This window comes from Hemiscyllium ocellatum, chromosome 26 (genome assembly GCF_020745735.1).
Source record: "Hemiscyllium ocellatum isolate sHemOce1 chromosome 26, sHemOce1.pat.X.cur, whole genome shotgun sequence".
Classification (NCBI taxonomy): Eukaryota; Metazoa; Chordata; class Chondrichthyes; order Orectolobiformes; family Hemiscylliidae; genus Hemiscyllium; species Hemiscyllium ocellatum.
Window position 1 is genome coordinate 11,197,944 of NC_083426.1, and position 19,772 is coordinate 11,217,715.

At 44.3% G+C, this 19,772-nt stretch overlaps 1 protein-coding gene across 4 annotated transcripts in view; it reads right to left on the minus strand.

Annotated features, from left to right (window-relative positions):
- Positions 1-771: 771 nt before the first annotated feature.
- Positions 772-19,772, minus strand: part of LOC132828331 (transcription factor SOX-13-like) — a 201,683-nt gene continuing 182,682 nt past the window's right edge. For all 4 annotated transcript variants that reach the window (XM_060845347.1, XM_060845344.1, XM_060845345.1 and 1 more), the window contains 2 exons: positions 8,869-9,085; positions 772-5,461 (listed from right to left, as the gene is read on the minus strand). In XM_060845347.1, the coding sequence (XP_060701330.1) occupies positions 5,176-5,461; positions 8,869-9,085 (503 nt within the window). In that variant the 3' untranslated portion in view covers positions 772-5,175. The remainder of the gene's footprint in view (positions 5,462-8,868; positions 9,086-19,772) is intronic.

A 19,772-nucleotide genomic window follows, 5' to 3' on the forward strand; every position in this document is an offset into this window, starting at 1 on the left:
ATATCCTAAACTGACCTAGTCCCATTCGCGAGCACTTGGTCCATAACCCTCTGAACCCTTTCTATTGATACACCCATTCGGATGCCTTTTCAGTATAGGCGGAGGTGATGGTCTAGTGTCATTGTTGGTGGACTGTTAGTCCAGGTAACTTTCTGAGATCACCACTGCAAATGGTGGAATTGCAATTCAATAGAATCTCTGGAATTAAGAGGCTAATGATGACTGTGAATCCATTGTTGGAAAAAGCCATCTGGGTCGCAAATGTCCTTTAGGGAAGGAAACTGCCATCCTTCGCTGGTCTGGCCTACATATGACTCCAGACTCACAGCAATGCAGTTGGACTCTTAATGGCCCTCTGGGAAATAAGGGATGGGCAATAAATGCTGGTCTGGCCAGTGATGCCCTCATCCCACAAATGAAAGAAAACAAAATATAATTCAACCAGCCACCACCACTTTCTCTGGCAGCTCATTCCTTAAATGCACCACCATCTGCGTGAAAACACTGCCCCTTAGGTCCCTTTTATATCTTTCCCCTCTCACCCTAAATCTATGCTCTCTAGTTTTGGACTCCTCTATCCTGGGGAAAAGACATTAGCTTGTCACTCCATTCATGCCCCTCATGATTTTATAAACTTCTGTAGCTGTGAAAGAGCCTTTTTATCTTTAGATTTGTGAAATACTAAACAGCTTTTAACACCTAGCTAAGGCCATGCAATAAAGAAATGGGAGCCAGACAGTGTGGCTGTGATATTCCACTTTATTTGGGTGCACTAATCAATTTAAATCACCCCTAATGGGAGATCATCTCTCCTGTTAACAGAAACATGGTCATATATTACACTGTATAAATCAAATCAAATTCACATTGCTTTCGTTAAAAAAAATCCATCCTAAACAAAAATACGTTGGCACCACAAAGGTGCTTGAAGTAAAGAGAGTTCAGTACGATCCACGTACAGTAACCTGTCTGGCCCGACGAGGACCAGGTCACAAAGAGAACTAATGCACAGTTAAATTAACCATTTATCATTTGTCTTACTTCAAGAGGAGTTGTGATTTTACCCTCCCAACTCAGCATTGCAAAACAAGATCTGGATTCCAAGATATGAGAAATTCCAGTAATTTCCCCCTGCCCATCCCCTCCCTTATGAAAAAAATTAAAAAAAACACTGATAAAAGTTGACTATAAAAGTATTATAGTAATAGGTCTGAGTTCCTGTAACATTATCCTGAAATGACTTGCATTGAATAATAGTGTCTGTAGCACTCTCATGTGCCTTTCACAGGGCAGTTAGTATCTACAAACGCACGAGGAAAGTAAGAAAATAATAATCTGTGAACTTGGCAACTTTGACACTGAAGGAAGTTATTATGGGAATCACGTGTGAGGGAAGAGGAATAAAGTGTGTGTTTAGATGTCCAACAACGGAGAGCTGGGTTTCCAGAATCTCCAGTTGACTGATGGGAAATAGTACAGGCAGTTCCCTGGGATATTCAAGCTCACAAGAAAAGCACAATAGTCCATTAAAGGTGGGCAGGGAGGGCTGAAGGGGAGAAAGAGAGAGAAAGAGGGTGAGACAAGTGGAAACAATAATTGTCAAAATAATTAAGCAAAATAACTAAAATGGAGGGTGGGACCAAGAGAGGGGAAATTAGATGATGATGGGAAGAGAGAACATGGGAGAGAGATGGCTGTAATACAAAGAAAGAGATGGAAGGATGCAAAGAATATGTGAGGACACGGGAGGGAGAGGATAATGGGGAGGGAAAGAGACAGAAAGCAATGGGGGGTGGATGTGCGAGAGAGTGAGAAAGATGGGGAGAGAGAGAGAGAGAAAGATGGGGAAAGAGAGAGAGTGAGAAAGATGGAGGAAGAGAGAGAGAAAGATAGGGAAAGAGAAAAATGGGGAAAGAAAGATGAGGAGAGAGAGAAAGGTGAGAGGAGAGAGGAGAGAAAGAAAGATGGGGAGAGGGAAAGATCGGGGGCAGAGAGAGAGAGAGAGAGAGAGAGAGAGAGAGAGAGAGAGAGAGATGTGGGAAGAGAAAGATGGGAGAAGAGGGAGGGAGAAAGATGGGGGTAGAAAGAGAGAGAGAAATAGAGTGAGAAGAGCAGGAGAGAGATGGATGGAAATGGGAAATGTCCAAACAATAGAGACAAATAGAGCAAGATTGAGACAAATGGGAAGGAGAAAGAAAAAGAGATGAATATAAAAGTAGAAATGTTCTGCCTCCTCAGGAGTTGTATGTCTATCTCCTCATCCAGGTCCTGAATCCAGCTCAGTGATTGGTGCAGTCAGTATTTTTGGGTAAGTATCAACAAATAAGAAAGGAAAAAGGAACAACTGCGGAAAAAGTAAAGACGAGGAAAAGGAAATGACTCATACTCTAGAAAAATCCCTCAGACAGGGGCAGGTGATGGCTTACAACATGAAAATATAGGCACGCTAGCAAAAGCACTGCAGCTTAGGCAGCAGATACTTGGATTGACTTGGAAGGGTAACCAACGAGGACCTACCCTTTACCTTTGGAGTTTATTTCTTTCACGTGAAGGTGAATTTGGGGAAGAGTCCAAGCACTTGTCAATTACATTAGATACATGTCTACACAATGGTGCCATTTCAGAAACTGTCCCCAGAACACCTTTGTGTTGAGATTTTTCTTCAAAGATTTGTGGATTTTTTTGTTTTGCTGTCCCTTTCCTGGCTTCCACTATACACCTTCAGCATGTGAGGCTGTGGGAGTTACACTGTTACAGAGTGGGGAGCACTGTGATTGAAGTCACTCACCCTTTTCCCTTGGTCAATTCTGACTAGTTTTAAAAAAGGGTCTGTTCAGATCCCTGCTACGTTCAAACAACTGGAAAAATTCCCAATGCCACAAACTCTCTTGGACCCCCATCCAAAAAACAAAATAAAACAGACTTGAGGCTGGAGAAAAAACAAAAGGTTCTTTACAAACAAAAATAAATTAAAGTCCTAGAACATATCACCAGCTGTTTCTCAGCTTAGATCAGCAGGACCTCAGTGAGAATGAGGAACAAGGAAAAATCTTGCTATTAAAATACACACACACTTTCAGTAAACAGACTGTAATGCGATTTTTGTTTAAAACTTTATACAAATATTGACATCTATTTCAAAAAACATACTAAGGAGTACCTGAGGGGTAAGCGGTTTTTGAGAAAAGTCACGTTGGGGCAATCCAGCGAGAACCTTTCCCTCCCAGCCATGCCAACCCGTCTCTTGTATACAGTGACCAATAGAGCAGACAGACACAATCCTCCCTCTCACCCCAAGGTTTTTTCTATTCAGACAAGTAGCTCGCTGTCGTTTAACTAACACTGGCATACACACTTCGCAATCGCAAAAGAGTGGACCAGTTTTACAAACCCTGTGGGAAATCGATGATTGTGGCAGAGCGGGTGTGGTCTGGAGGAGGAGGCTGAAAGCAGGTCCTGGTCACACTGATCAAGCTACCTTGAGGGTGCAGCCATGTTTGATAGACCCATGTGTGTGCAACCCACATGCTTCAACAGCAGCAGAACACAAGTCAAGTCTTGCATCATCTTACTTGGGTTGAGTCAAATGGAAGGGCCAAATGGTAGGCAGGCTTTACAACCTGAATTACAAATGATGGCTTTGGCTGAAGAATGAATTGATAAACCCTGAACAGTCAGATCCCGAAATCCATTAGGCAATGAGATACTCTCAGCCAATGCAGTCAACAATGGAACCTTCTCCAATTGGTGTAATACCCGACACATGAAGATGGAACTTGGTCAATGTCTTGCAATATGGAGCAGTCAGGAGATCAAATGATGGTACCTGCCCACTAGAGGATACACAACTGCTCAACTCCTGTCCTTCAACACATTGCAGTACATTCTCTCCTCTCTTCCTTCATGTGGCTAGTTATCATTGGAAAAGCAGGAGAAACATAAAGCTTAGTCCAGAGATCAGCTCTCTCTCTCTCTCTCATTACTGGTCCAAATAGCCAGGATTGCAATCTACTCTTGGGAGCACTCACCCTTTCACTCAGTAACAGTGACTACAAAACATTTCATTGTAAAGAAATTGCTTCTAAACTTGCACCGAAAGGATTCGGATTGTATGGCAATGGGATAAGGAGAAATTGTTTCCATTGGTGGAGGGTCAGGAAACAAGGTCACAGACTAATGGCACTTTGCAAATGAACCATTGGAGAGAGCATGCTTTTTTTTTAATATAAAAAAGACATCCCGCTTTTAAAACGGAGAAGAGGAGAATTTTATTTCTCTCAGAATTCTCTAACCAAATAGCAGTGGAGACCAGATCTTGAACTGGATTCAAAGCTGAGCCTGATGGAGTTTTGTTAGGCAACGCGAATCGAGGCGTTGAGAGAAGCAAACGAAACAATGGGAGTTGAGACCATGACCAGAGCATCCATGTTCTCATTGAATGGTAGAGTAGAATTGAAGGGCAGAATGGTCTACTCCCCTGCTCCGGAGTCCTATGTAAAACACGATGAGACTTGATAATCTGGAATGTGTGGGCCAAACAAGTGTTGAAAAGACATTCCACTATAATTTTTCAAAGGGGAACTAGAAGACAGCTTGAAAAGAAATAAGGTTACCTGGTTGTAGGTTAAGAGACTGTGACTTGTCGGACATGGCTCTGCAGAAGAGCCAGTCTAGGCTGGATTCTATCTTCACTGGTCTGATTCTGTGACAAAGGGATAGAGCCAGCATTGATGCTAATGGGGGAAGTAGCAAACCATTGTGACACTTTGGGCACTTGTTCACTACACCTAGTCTAACTGCAGCTGGTGACAATAAAGTCATGATGGGTAATGAGTGGGCTTTGGTGGACAAGTATATGAGAGGTTACTATAAGTCGGTGTTTCCTATAGGTGATGGTATTATTCACATAGGCCCAGACCAGCTCAGGCTCACTTGCCTCTTTCATCCACTCATCAACTGGTCCATGAAAAGGGCACATTTGGAATGAGACAGGTGGTGGTTATCTAACCCTCAACCCTGACCCTTCCCAACGTGCTCCATAACCAGAACAGTGAGGTCTTCCCCAGTAGCTCTGCTCGAATGGTTGGCCAGGGTTGTGACAGGACAATGTGTTGGCCCATCTGTGCCTGAAAGGTTCATTTCCATAGCCTCCCCCGACAAAGTGACAGGTGGATGCTAGTCTGCGAGGACCACCAGCTCGCCATCGCTGCGATATTCAACATCCGAGTCATCCTCTTCACCGTACTCGTACATCTCGCCATTGGCATCGCTTAGTTGCGTTTCCTTCGTGTCTGCCTGTTCGGATTTGAGACTCCGCGTGTTGAGGATTACGGGCATGTTGGGATCGGGGCTGCAGGGTCGATAGTGTTCCGACACTGCCGGCTGTACGGGAATCGACGTCATCCCAATCTGTCCGGGATACATCATGTCTGACGGGTGCAAGTGAACTTGGTCCTGTTGCCTGAGATGAGAGAACAAAATCATGATAAACACTTCCAGTTATTATACCGCGGTTGACAATAAGCAAGTACAAAGATGGAGTTGTTTTAGACTCCAAACATAAGAGGAGGGTGGGTGGGGAGGGTGGGGTGTGGCGTGGGAGGTTTCTAGTCCCAGCATATTGTGTGCCAGTGAAGCCCAGTGATTAGTAGCACCGTCTCTGGGATGGACAGCGTCATTCCGAGGGCTGAACACAAGGTCTAGCCCGAGACTCCAGTGCAGTACCGAGGCAGTGCTGCAATGCCAAAGGGGTCGCTTTAGAGTTGAGACTTAAAGAATCCTGGCCACAATTCTGAAATGCAGCATGTAAGTCCTCCCTGATGTTAAGTATCCCTCAACCAACAGCAAAACCTTTTCCTGAGAGTATAACATAAAGGAGAAGACTTTGGGGCGGCACAATGGCTCAGTGGTTAACACTGCTGCCTCACAGCACCAGTAACCCAGGTTTGATTCCAGTCTCGGGCGACTGTCTGTGTGGAGTTTGCATGTTCTCCCCGTGCAGGTTTCCTCCGGGTGCTTTGGTTTCCACCCACAATCCAAAAGATGTGCAGGCCAGATGTATTGGCCATTCTAAATTGTCCATGGTGTTAGATGCATTAGTCAGAGGGAAAAGGGTCTGGCTGGATTACTCATCAGGGTTCGGTGTGGACTTGTTGCACCAAAGGGCCTGTTTCCACACTGTAGGAATCTAATCTAATTTTAAAGTGAGAGGGGAATGATTTAAAAGGCATCTGAGGGGCAACTCTTTCATACGTGGTTTGTATGTGGAATGAACTGCCAGTGGAAGTGGTAGGTTCAGGTACAGTCACAACATTTAAAAGACATTTGGACAAGTTTAGAGGGATATGGGCCAAATGCTGGAAAGTGAGACTAGTTTAATTTGGGAAACGTGACTGGTGTGGATGAGTTGGACTGAAGGATCTGTTTCCCTGTGCTGTATGACTCTGTGACAGATTACCTAGTCATTGTCACCTTTCTTAAAGAAAAAGCAGGAACTTTCTGTCTGCAAATTGGCCCCTCGTTTTGTACAAGACAACAACTGTACTTCAAAGTCTGATTGGTTGGAAAGTGAAATGCTACGTAAATGCAAGACTTACTTTCTAGAAATTTATTCAGGAAAGACCTCATTGTGGGAAATTTGTAATTGCAAGAGCGAGTCTGTTACTATTTCCAATCGCCAACTGTATTGTGCACCAACTTGATATGAAAGTACTTTCCTTGTTGGAAGAAGCAAAGCACTGTACTGATAGCCAGCACCCCAGGGCAGAGAGATAGCAGACCCGAAGGAAGCTCTCTTTGCCTTGGAGTGCTGAGGGGGGAGTTAACTAAAGAAAATTTAAATCAGTGGGAAGTTTTGACTTCACGTCACCCCTATAACCTTCAAGGTTGCTTTTGGTGCTTGTACACCTGAACAGGAGGGGGGCATGGACTCCATGGAGCATGCCCTGCCATTTAATAGGCTCAAAGCTGATTGAACACTTAATACCCGGTACTAGTCAACCCCATGACCGATTATGCCACTGGCTGCCTGAAAATTATCAATTTCTACCTTATACATTCTCTTAGAGCAAGGAAATTCCAAAGGTAAAATATTTCCTCATTTCGGATCAAAGTGGCACTCCCCTCAACTTTGAGTTGTACTCCTATTTTTGATTTAAATCTTTCTGATCTCCATTTCTTTCGTTCCCCTCTAGGCTGGTCTCAGTAAGCTTCAAGAGAGCATCTCTCGACTTAACTCTCTCAATTTTACCAAGTGGCACACAGTTGAACTGGAGGGACCATTCAACTCCTTGGGTCTGTTCTATGTTTCCATTCAATCCTTGCTGCTTTGCATACCAATATCGAGGGGGGGACCAAATGGTGAAGGACATATCAAAGCTTGGGCCAGCTGCTACCAAGGTGCGGTGGGAAAAGACCACCACCTAAGGGCCTTTCCATCAAAGTGTATCGAGGGTCCGTTAAGTTCTGAGGCAGCCTCTTTACCTCAGATGGAATAAATTTTCCTGCATGAGTTGAAAATGTCTTTAGTGAGTTTTGAGAAGATTTGTAGTTCAGGTTAAGGTTCTGGTTGTAGATTTGGTTGCTGAGCTGAAAGGTTCGTTTTCAGACTTTTCATCACCACAGTAGGTAATATCTTCAGTGAGCCTCCGGATGAAGCACTGGTAGTGTAGTCCACTTTCTATTTATATGTTTGGGTTTCCTTAGGTCAGTTATGTAATTTCCTCTCATGACATCATTTCTGTGGTGATGCTATTTCCTGTTTTTTTTCTCTGGGGGTGGTAAATAAGATCAAAGTCAATATCTTGGATTTTGCCAACACATTGACTTGGATCCCATTTACCACCCCTGAGAAAAAGAACAGGAAATGACATTACCATAAGAAATTATGTCACCACCGGAAATGACATCACCAACCCAAGAAACCCAAACATATAAATAGAAAGTGGGCTGCACTGCCCATGCTTCATCCAGAGGCTCACTGAAAATGTCACTTGGTATGGTGATGAAACATCTGAAAATGAACCTTCCAGCTCAGCAAGCAAACCTACAATCTGAAAATGTTTTTGTTTTGCAACTGCAGAGAAGCTTTGAGGAAAGTCAAATTCTGAAGTGTTTTTCTCCCCCGTCCCTGTACCAGATTGTTTTAGGAGCTATTGCATGCAGTCAGATCCTTTTTTTGTGGATAAAGTATGTCTTTTGCAATAAAAAACCCATCAATATTAGTTATCAGATCTTGCTTTTAATTCTTGAGAACCTGACTGTATTGATCTATTGATCCCACTCTGAAAAGCTCCATTTGAATGGTCCACCTGAGCTTTAACACAGAAAGACAGTACAGTAGAGTTCTATCAGGGTCAATGACGTGCTGTATACCTTAGGCAAGGCATTTGACACAATGGAAGAACTGGTGCTCACATTATTTAAATCTTTAACCAGTGCATCTTATTTTCTCTAAGTAAGAGTTATAGCTACCTCATATTCTTTATATACCTTTCAGGCAAAAGTGGTTAGGGGAATCAGTGAAGAAAAGGGTGTTGTTGGTGAATGAGTGGGCTCATCACACAAATAAAGCTCGAGGGAGTGAATGGTTTCCCCTCCAGACATTAGGGGAGGCTTTGGTCAAACGGACCAGTCATAGGCAGGAAGCAACCAGCACCTCCTACTGGAAATGGGCATGTGAGACATGGCAAAGAGAGATGCACTTGTAATGCCATCTAGATTGGAGCCACCAGCTGCCAGTGTGAAAGTGATGTCAGAATGACTTTGGCATGATTGTCATATTGCTCCTAAGTATGCCAACTGAGTATGGCATGTCTCTCCGAACAATACATCCGCTGTTGTTGCCACTTTAACCCCAGGAATACTTACCCAGCAGAGTAACACTGCTGCACCTCCTGCCGTCTGTACTTCATCAATGCCTTGTATTCCCCGACCCTCAGCCTCTTCCCATCCACAATGCAGGTCCTTTTGGGTCTTGGCTTGTACTTGTAGTCTGGATATTTCTCCAAGTGTTGTCGACTCAACCTTGCTTGCTCCTCATAGTACGGCTGCTTCTCGATGTTTGACATCGATTTCCAGCGGGACCCTAGAATTACAGATACTTCAGCACGAACAGCAAACTGCACCAGAGTCATTACGAGCAAGGTGTGGTTGTTCATTAGGACTGCACTCATCTAGAGAGCAGATTCCTCTCGGGGTAGCATAAGACAATTATCAACAATAGGTTTCTGTGGACTGCAAAATGTAATTTCAATAATTAAAAGTCTATTGCAAGAAGGCCGGTTATATTGAAAAGAGTATACATTAAATCTATATAAAATGTTAGCTAGACCATAGCTGGAGCTCTGGGTTTAATTCTCCACTGAGTTTTAACTGCCTTGGAGGAAACCCAGCATGGATTTACTGGAAGGTCATAGAATCCCTATAGTTTGGAAGCAGGCCATTTAGCCCATCCAAAGAGCATCCTTCCTGGACCCACTCACCCCACTCCTGTAACCCTGCTCATCTACTTAGCCTGCATATCCCTAGACACCACGGGCAATTTAGCATGGCTAATCCACCTAACCTGCACTGGACTGTGTGAAGCACTCAGAGAAAACCTACAGAGACGCAGGGAGAAGGTGCAAACTCCATGCAGACAATTATCGGAGTGTGAAACTGAACCCGGGTACCTGATGCTGTGAGGCAGCTGTGCTAACCACTGAGCTACTGTGCCAGAGAGGATAGAAGTTTAGAAATTTAGACAGTAAGAGTGATTTGATTGTCTTTCAGCACAGTCACGGCAATGGTTTGGTGGATGAGAGAGAAACCATTTCCACTGGTTGACGAGTCAAGGCCGAGGAGAGAGGAGTGCATTGTATGAATTGTTAGAACCAGATCTTCCAATAGTCAAGTTAGAGAGAACCTCTACTTTTAAAGGATGGTAAAAGTTTGGAACTTTCTTCTGCTGATTGTCATTGATGCGAGAACCATTATTTATTTTTAATATGAAGCTTACGCGATAGTCTCTGAAAGGGAGATTGTGACTAAGAGGAATCTAGACAAAAGAGCTGTCTTTTCTATTGAAACATTTTACCTTATTCAAAAGATTCTGCAGACTGCAGATGAACCCAGCCAAGGCAAGTCTTTGGATTCAATTAATCAGTCAATTCAGCAGCTCAATCTGAACAAAACTCAAGGGAAATCTCTGCACGGTGCACACCCATACAGGTTCTACACAATGGTGATTAGATTTCTAAAACACGCAGCTGCCTCTGGGCACTCTGAGGCACAGTGCAACATAGATCAGAGGGAGTGCTAATCTACTGCAGTACTGCACTGACAAAACCTCCACTCTCACTGTATTACACTGTCCAACAAGCCACCGAGACCACTGCCATTTCCTGCCAGCACCACAACAAATTGCATTCATGTAGCACCTTTTGGGCCCTTGAAGACAGAAACGGGTGAATATATTATGGGGAACAAAGAAATGGCAGAAGAGTTGAATTGGTATTTCAGATCTGTGTTCACTGGGGAAGACACAAGCAATCTCCCAGTGGCTGAAGGACCTGAACTGATGGGAATTTATATTTGCCAGGAAATGGTGTTGGAGAGACTGTTAGGTCTGAAGGCTGATAAGTCCCTGGGACCTGATGGTCTACATCCCAGGGTACTGAAGGAGCTGGCTCTAGAAATCGTGGATGCGTTGACGATCATTTTCCAATAGATTCAGGATCAGTTCCTGAGGATTGGAGGGTGGCTAATGTTGTCCCACTTTTTAAGAAAGGAGGGAGAGAGAAAGCAGGGAATTATAGACCAGTTAGTCCGACTTCAGTGGTGGGAAAGATGCTGGAGTCAATTATAAAAGGATGAAATTACGACACATCTGAATAGCAGTAACAGGATAGGTCAGGGTCAGCATGGATTTATGAAGGGGAAATCATGCTTGACTAATCTTCTGGAATTTTTTGAGGATGTAACTCTGAAGATGGACAAGGGAGATCCAGTGGATGTAGTGTACCTGAACTTTCAGAAAACCTTTGATAAAGTCCCACACAGGAGGTTAGTGAGCAAAATTAGGGCACATGGTATTGGGGGCAAAATACTGACATGAATTGAAAATTAGTTGGCTGACAGGAAACAAAGAGTAGTGATAAATGGCTCCCTATTGGAATGGCAGGCAGTGACCAGTGGGGTACCACAGGGATCCGTGCTGGGACCGCAGCTTTTTACAATATACATTAATGATATAGATGATGGTATTAAAATTAATATTAGCAAATTTGCTGATGATACAAAGCTGGGTGGCAGGGTGAAATGTGAGGAGGATGTTAGGAGATTACAGGGTGACCTGGACAGGCTAGGTGAGTGGACAGATGCATGGCAGATGCAGTTTAATGTGGATAAATGTGTGGTTATCCACTTTGGTGGCAAGAACAGGAAGGCAGATTACTACCTAAATGGAGTCAAATTAGGTAAAGGGGCAGTACAAAGAGATCAGGGCCCTGGTGAGACCGCACCTGGAATATTGTGTGCAGTTTTGGTCTCCAAATTTGAGGAAAGACATTCTGGCTATTGAGGGAGTCTAGCGTAGGTTCACGAGGTCAATTCCCGGAATGGCAGAACTATCTTATGCTAAAGATTGGAGCGACTGGGCTTGTATACCCTTGAGTTTAGAAGGCGGAGAGGGGATTTGATTGAGATGTAAAGATTATTAAAGGATTGGACACTCTGGAGGCAGGAAGCATGCTTCTGCTGGTGGGTGAGTCCCGAACCAGAGGACACAGTTTAAAAATAAGGGGTAGGCCACTTAGAACAGAGTTGAGGAGAACCTTCTTCATGCAGAGAGTGGTAGGTGTATGGAATGCTCTGCCCCAGAAGGCTGTGGAGGCCAAGCCTCTGGATACTTTCAAGAAAGAGTTGGATAGAGCTCTTAAGGATAGTGGGACCAAGGGTTATGGGGATAAGGCAGGAACAGGATACTGATTGAGGATGATCAGCCATGATCATAATGAATGGTGGTGCTGGCTCAAAGGGCAGAATGAACTACTCCTGCACCTATTGTCTATTGTCTTTTAGTATAAGGAGAGACTGGGATATTTGTCCTGGAGCATAGGAGGCTAAGGAGTGACCTTATAGAGGTTTATAAAATCATGAGGGGCATGGATAAGTTGAATTAGAGACAAAAAAAAATCTGCAGATGTTGGAATCCAAAGTAGACAAATAAAAGGTTGGAAGAACACAGCAAGTTAGAGGCAGCATCAGGAGCTGGCGAAGTCAACGTTTCGAGTGTAACCCTTCTTCAGATAAGGTGAGTAGTCAAGGTCTTTTCCCCAGGGGAAGACCAAAACTGGAGGGCATAGGTTTAGGGTGAGAGGGGAGAGATTTAAAAAGGAACCCAAGAGGCAATTTTTTTTACACGGAGAGTGGTGCGTGTATGCAATGAACTGCCTGAGGAAGTGGTGAAGGTGAGTACAATTACAACATTTAAAAGACATTTGGATGGGTACATAAATAGGAAGGATTTACAGGGATATTAGCCACACAGGTAAATGTGACTCATTTAGTTTGGGGTAATCTGGTTGGTATGGACGGGTTGGGCCAAAGGCTCTGTTTCTGTGCTGTACGACTCTATCCCAAAGTACTTCACCAGAGCCTTAATAGACAAATAAAGATCAAACACCAGGCCACACAATGAGATATGTTGACTGAGCAAAGCATGGGGTTAACAAGGCGCTTTCGAAGACTTGGAGGCACCGGTGTTGGACTGGGGTGGATGAAGTTAAAAATCACACAACACCAGTCTACAGTCCAACAAGCTCATTTGGAAGCATTAACATTCGGACACTGCTCCTTCTGAGGAACAACCACCTGATGAAAGAGCAGCGCTCAAAAAGCTAGTGCTTTCAAATAAACCTGTGGGACTATAACCAGATGTGGTGTGGTTTCTAAGATGTATCTTAAAGGAAGGGATAGTGGTAGAGATGGAGACGTCTTAGAGAGGAAATTCTAGTGTTTGCAGTTGCATACCTGGCCACCAGTGGTAATGAAGGAAACGTGAACATACCCAGAGCTTGGATTGGTTCATGGAGGGTTCTAAAGTTGCAGGAGGTTACAGTGTCACGGAGGGGAAAATCCATGATGGGATTTGACTGCATGGATGAGAGTTTCAAATTTTGGGGTGATGTTAGGCCAGGAGCCTACCTAGGTTAAGAAGCACGTGGGCGATAGAACAGGATTTGTCATTGTATTCCTATAAGACAAATAAGAGGGGCAATTTAGCTTTCATTTGTAAATGGTTGTCATTAAGGGGCCTCCTGCCACAGTGGGACTAGGCTGGATCAATGTGCTAGCTAAAAATCATGGCGCTTCTCACCAATACAACAAAACACATGTAGGAATAGGCCACTTGGCCCATCATGACTGCTCTCCCATTCAACACGATAATGGCTGGCCTTGGAGCTTCAATTCTGCTTTCTCATCTGATCCCCGAAAACCCTATATTCCAGAGAGATCACAAATCTGTCTATGCCAGTCTAAAACGTATTCAATCATGGTGCATTCACAACTCTCTGGGACAGAGAGTGTCTCCATAGGGAGGCCATGGCCTAGTGGTATTATCACTAGGCTGTTAATCTAGGGATTCAGGTAATGCCCTGGGGAGGGCTGGGTTCAAATCCCGCCATGACAGAAGGTGGAATTGGTGTTCAGTTATAAAAAGGAAAGTCCAACAATGACCATGAATTGATTGTCAGGAAAAACCCATCTGGTGCACTAATGTCCTTTAGGGAAAGAAATTGCCATCCTGGTCTGGACTGTATGTGATTCCAGACCACATAGCAATGTGGTTGACCCTTAACTGCCCTCTGGACAATACATGCTGGGCTGGCCAGTGATGCTCTCATTTTGTGAATGATTTTTAAAAAATGATTCACAATACTCTGAGAAAAGCACTATCTCCTCACTCAGTCTTTAAAGATGGCTTCTCACATCTTGCAAGTTTTAAGTTCCCTAACCAGCAGAAACAATTCCACAACAATGGCTCTGCTGAGCCTCTTCACCATCTTGTATTTGACAATGAGACCATCCGAGGTGCAGGAGAATCAACGTTTTGGACATATGCCCTTCATTAATAGACCTTGGGAGGAGTCAGCCAGTTCCTCATCTGTTAGCTTTCGCTCTACAATTAACAACCAAATAACTTAGGTTAAACTGGTGGGGGCTTTTGTGATGCAGTGGTAATGTCCCCACCTCTGAGCCAGGTCAGCCCAGATTCAAATCCCATGTGCTCTAGAGGTGTGTAAATTTAAAGATGGTTCCTCACATCTTGCACGTTTTAAGTTCCCTCACTAGCAGAAACAACTCCACAACAATGACTCTGCCTAGCCCCTTCACCATATGTGTTTGACAATGAGACTGTTTTTTATTCCTCTACGCTCCAGAGCAGGCGTGTCCAATCTGCTCAACACAGGCGAGTCCTTCACACTGGGACTACATCTGTTAATCTTCATTGTACAGTCTCCAATGCAAGGGCTATCCTGATCTTAAATGTAGGTACCAAAAAAACACATAGTATCCCAGATGTGGTTTCACTGAAACGCTGTACAACGTTACCAAGAACTCTTCTGTCACTTTCTCAATTCCTCTGCAATGAATTTGTTTTTCTAATTAAGATGTTCAAGGACGTCAAGGGATTAGTTTCAGCCTAGACCCGAGAGACAGCGTTGTGACCTGTAAATGTGCTATTTGATCCCTGTGCAAATATTAATGGATTTACAGCTGCTGGAACCACATATGTAAAATTACAACAGTAAATATAGAGATCATTTAATAAACCATAGCTTGATGGCTGGAAATTAGACAGACTGCAATGCCTCGAGCACCCAGGTTATTATTCCTCACACAGTATCCAGAGATGCCTGCTAGGAATCTTCAATGTGTTTTCTTAGGGAGCAGCTGTGGTATGACAGTTGGCCTGAAAGGGTTAATCCATACAGTTTCACCCTGTCATTCATATATATGTGCAGAAAGTGAGGATGCAGATGCTGGAGATCAGAGTTGAAAAGGGTGGCACTGAAAAAGCACAGCAGATCCGATACCATCTGAGGTGCAGGAGAATCAACGTTTTGGACATATGCCCTTCATCAACAGACCTTGGGAGGAGTCAGCCAGTTCCTCATCCGTTAGCTTTCGCTCTATAGTTAACAACCAAGTAAATTAGGTTAGAATGGTGGGGGGTCTTGTGATGCAGTGGCAATGTCGCTACCTCTGAGCCAGGTCAGCTCAGATTCAAATCCCATGTGCTCCAGAAGTGTGTAATAATACCTCTGAACAGGTTAATATAAAAAAGTAGACTAGTTTGTTATCTTTTCAAAGACACATATGTTTTCTATTAGTGTGATGTGACTAATGGATATAAATGCAGGCTGTCCTTTACTATGCAATTAACCCTTGTTGTCATTAAGTCGGAGGCTCTTCTGCTGACTCTGATTGGAGGCTTATTCTTCACACTGAATAAGCTTAAGTCCTGAGACCAGGAAAAGCAAGAGGGATTGCTGGCAGCATATCGAGGCAATAAAGACACATCACCCTCAGGTGTGAGCTGCAGGTATCTCCTGCCTTTAAGGCAATGTGGAGCTGCAGGACTTCCTCAACAATTGTACAAATTTCACTTGCTTTTTCTGCTGAGGGGAAAAGCAGAGACCCGCTCAGCAGAAATCACAGTCTGGAGGACAGAAAGGGAACAATGGGGAGAGGGAAAGATGAGTATTTGCAATTGCCTCCAGCTCTATTGAATGAATGGAGTTCCACTGTGTCTCTACTCATCCCTTTAATCTCCATCACTTTCTTATCCAAGATTTGGAGATGCCGGTGTTGGACTGGGGTGTACAAAGTTAAAAATCACACAACACCAGGTTATAGTTGAACCGGGAACATTCCTTGTCACAATGGACGTTTCCGCACTCTACACCAGCATTCCCCCACAATGATGGCATTGCGGCAACAGCCTCAGTACCCAACACCAACAGCTGCCAGTCTCCAAACACCATCCTACAGCTCATCTGCTTTATCCTCAATCACAACGTCTTCACCTTTGACAACCAGTTCTTCATCCAGACACACGGAACAGCCATAGGAACCAAATTTGCACCCCAATATGCCAACATTTTTATGCACAGGTTCGAACAAGACTTCATCTCTATGCAGGATCTCCAACCACGTTATACAGCAGGTTCACTGACAACATTTTCTTCCTCTGGACCCATGGCGAGGAGTCACGGATAAAACTGCACAGTGACATCAACAAGTTTCATCCCACCAAACTCACAATGGACTACTCGCGACTATCTGTCTCATTCTTGGGCATATGCATCTCCATCAAAGATGGACACCTCAGCACCACACTCTACCGCAAACCCACAGATAACCTCACAATGCTACACTTCTCCAGCTTCCACCCAAAACATGTTAAAACAGCCATCCCCTATGGACAAGCCCTACGCATACACCGTATCTACTCAGATGAGGAGGAACGTGACGGACACCTGGAAGTACTCAGGGATGCCCTCACAAAAACAGGGTACGATGCCCAACTCATCAACCGCCAGTTCCGACGTGCCACAGCAAGGAACGTAATGACCTCCTCAGGAGACAGACACATGCTGCAACCAACAGGATACCCTTCATTGTTCAGTATTTCCCAGGAGCTTCGTGACCTGCAATACATTATCAATGAGGATGAGCACCTCACCAAGACGTCCCCCACACCTCCACTACTTGCTTTTAAACAACCGCCAAACCTCAAACAGATCATTGTTCGTAGCAAGCTGCCTGGCTCTCAGGCCAACTCCATACAACCCTGTCACAGTGTGCGCTGCAAGATGTGTCAGAGTGTGGACATGGATACCACTATTACACGTGGGGACACCTCCCACCTTGTACATGGCAGGTACCCATGTGACTCAGCCAACATTGTCTATCTTATACGGTGCAACCATAGATGCCCGGACTCACATTGGGGAAACCGAGCAAAGGCTACGACAACGGGCAAATGGGCATCGCACAACAATCAACAGATAGGATGTTCCTTCCCAATTGGGGAACACTTCAGCGTTCCAGGACATTCAACCTCGGACCTTTGGTGACCACCATCCAAGGTGGACTTCGGGACAGGCAGCAGCAGCTGATAGCTAAGTTCGGTACCCATAGGGAGGGCTTCAACCAGGACCTTGGGTTCATGTCACATTACATTGTACTACACACAGACACTCCTACACACACACACACACAAGCACTCCTATACACACATACACACGGATACACATATGCATAGATGCGCACACAGACACCCACACCCACTCTTACAGACACACCCCCACATGCACCCCCCCCCCCCCACACTCTGCACTTTCTCACACTCACAACCTCCAGCCCAGACAAACACACACAGACAAAGACCCACATGCACACATATATTTTGTGGGGTGAATTTGTACTTGCAGAGTTACATTGTACTTTGCTCAAAAACTGCATACATTCATGTAGAATTCCTTTATCTCACTTTTTAGATTAGAATCAATCTGATCATCATGGCATTGACAGGGCAGCACGGTGGCACAGTGGTTAGCACTGCTGCCTCACAGCGCCTGAGACCCGGGTTCAATTCCTGACTCAGGCGACTGACTGTGTGGATTTGCACGTTCTCCCCATGTCTGCGTGGGTTTCCTATGGGTGCTCCGGTTTCCTCCCACAGTCCAAAGATGCCTGGGTCAGGTGAATTGGCCATGCTAAATTGCCCGTAGTGTTAGGTAAGGGTTAGATGTAGGGGTATGGGTGGGTTGCGCTTAGGCGGGGTCGGTGTGGACTTGTTGGGCCGAAGGGCCTGTTTCCACACTGTAAGTAATCTAATCTAAAGAACACAGGGGGCTAACACCTTCAACATATTATCTAGCTATCACCATTGTTAACAGCTAACCCGAGAATGCAACTTTTTTTAAAAAAGTTTTGTGATTTACACATGAAAGAAGTGAAACTATCATCGTATTCTAACAGATGAAAGGCTTAACAGACAATCAATTTTTCAATGTATAATTTCAGTTACATCACACTGTAAATTTTTGCTATAAATTCTGTGTGTTAGGATTGAGCCCTCCACTACCATCTGATGAAAGAGTAGCGCTCCGAATTAAACCTGCTTCCAATTAAACCTGTTGGGCTATAACCTGGTGTTGTGTGATTTTTAACTTTCTTATCCAAGGCAGTCTGCAAATATATTGGAGGCGATTTAGAGAAGCTTTGCGAGACTAATACCTGAAACGGGTGGGTTCGCTTATGAGGAAAGGTTGGTCAGACTAGGCTTGTATCAGCAGGGGGTTAGAGGTGTAAGAGACGTCTTGATTGAAACAGTTAAGACCCGGAGTGGTTTTGACAGGGAGTATGTGGAGAGCATGTTTCTTGTGGCAAAATTGAGAAACAGAGGTCACTGTTGTAAAATAGAGGATCACTCATTCAAGACCGAGATAAAGAGAGGGTTACGAGTCTTTGAATATTTTTAAGGTTGACGTAGATAGATTATGATTACTATGTGGGCAAAAGGTTATTGGGGGTAGGCAAGAATGTGGAACAGTCAGATCAACCAAGGGTCTTATTGATCTGCAGACCAGATCGAAGGGTTGGATGGTCTACTCCTGCCCCCAATTTGTCTGTGTATTCATTTATTACTCTTGTAATATTCCAGTGGGTCATGAAGTTCTTTCACTTACTAGCAATGTTTTTGGGAAAGGAGATAATTCTGTCCATCTATCACTTTTTTTTTGTTCTATCATTTGACGTTGCCCTCTCACTTTGACAAGCTCTGTTGATTGTTCTGAAAGGATGTCACTCCATCCTCTGTGCCCCATCTAAGCTCAGTTACATCAGAGTGATTGCCCAGCCCAGGGCTCAACCCCTCTCAATCTCTTCTAATGCCGACAGACCCATGCTCCAAGGAAAGAATTCACATTTCAATAACACCTTTCTTTATCTCAGATGGTTCATAGCTAATGGAATACTGTTGAAGAATTGTCAGTGTTGCGATGTGGATAAAAACAGCAGCCAATCTGCACATGGCAAGATCCCATAAATGGCAGTGACACTAATGACCAGGTCATATTCTTTAGGTTGACCAGAACACGGATCAGAATTTTCTTTCTCCTCAGATTAATGGCTTATCTGAAAAATGGCAGCCACGGCTTTACCTTAACATCTGACTTCCGTACCAGGCGGTCAATCTCCACAACATACTCAAGTGCCTGGAAAGCGTTGTTGTGGTTCTGTTCGCCGAGCTGGAAGTTTTTGCTGCAAACGTTTCGTTCCCTGGCTAGGGAACATCATCAGTGCTATTGGAGCCTCCTGCCTGGAAAGTGGCTGAAGCCACTGCATCTGGCTTGAAGATGAGTGTGTGACCCACGTCTGATGGCTAACATACAGCAGGAACCAGTCCAGAGATGGAACTACCCTCTACTGACTAGGTGCACATCTATATTCCTCAATCATCACCATGTGAAACACAGCAACAGTATGTCACAGCTTTTGGTGAGATTATGCTCTGTTTACAACGGCTGATGGATTTGCCTGTCCAACAGCAATCACTTCACTTCAAAAGTTAATTATCGCCTCTGCAGCACTTTGCAATGTTATTGAAAGGTGTATGAGGGAGGTGGATAAATACAAGGCTTTGTACTTCACATACAAAAGGATTAAACTTCCATTCACAGCAGCAGTACATTGTCTGACAGAACCAGCCTTGTCGA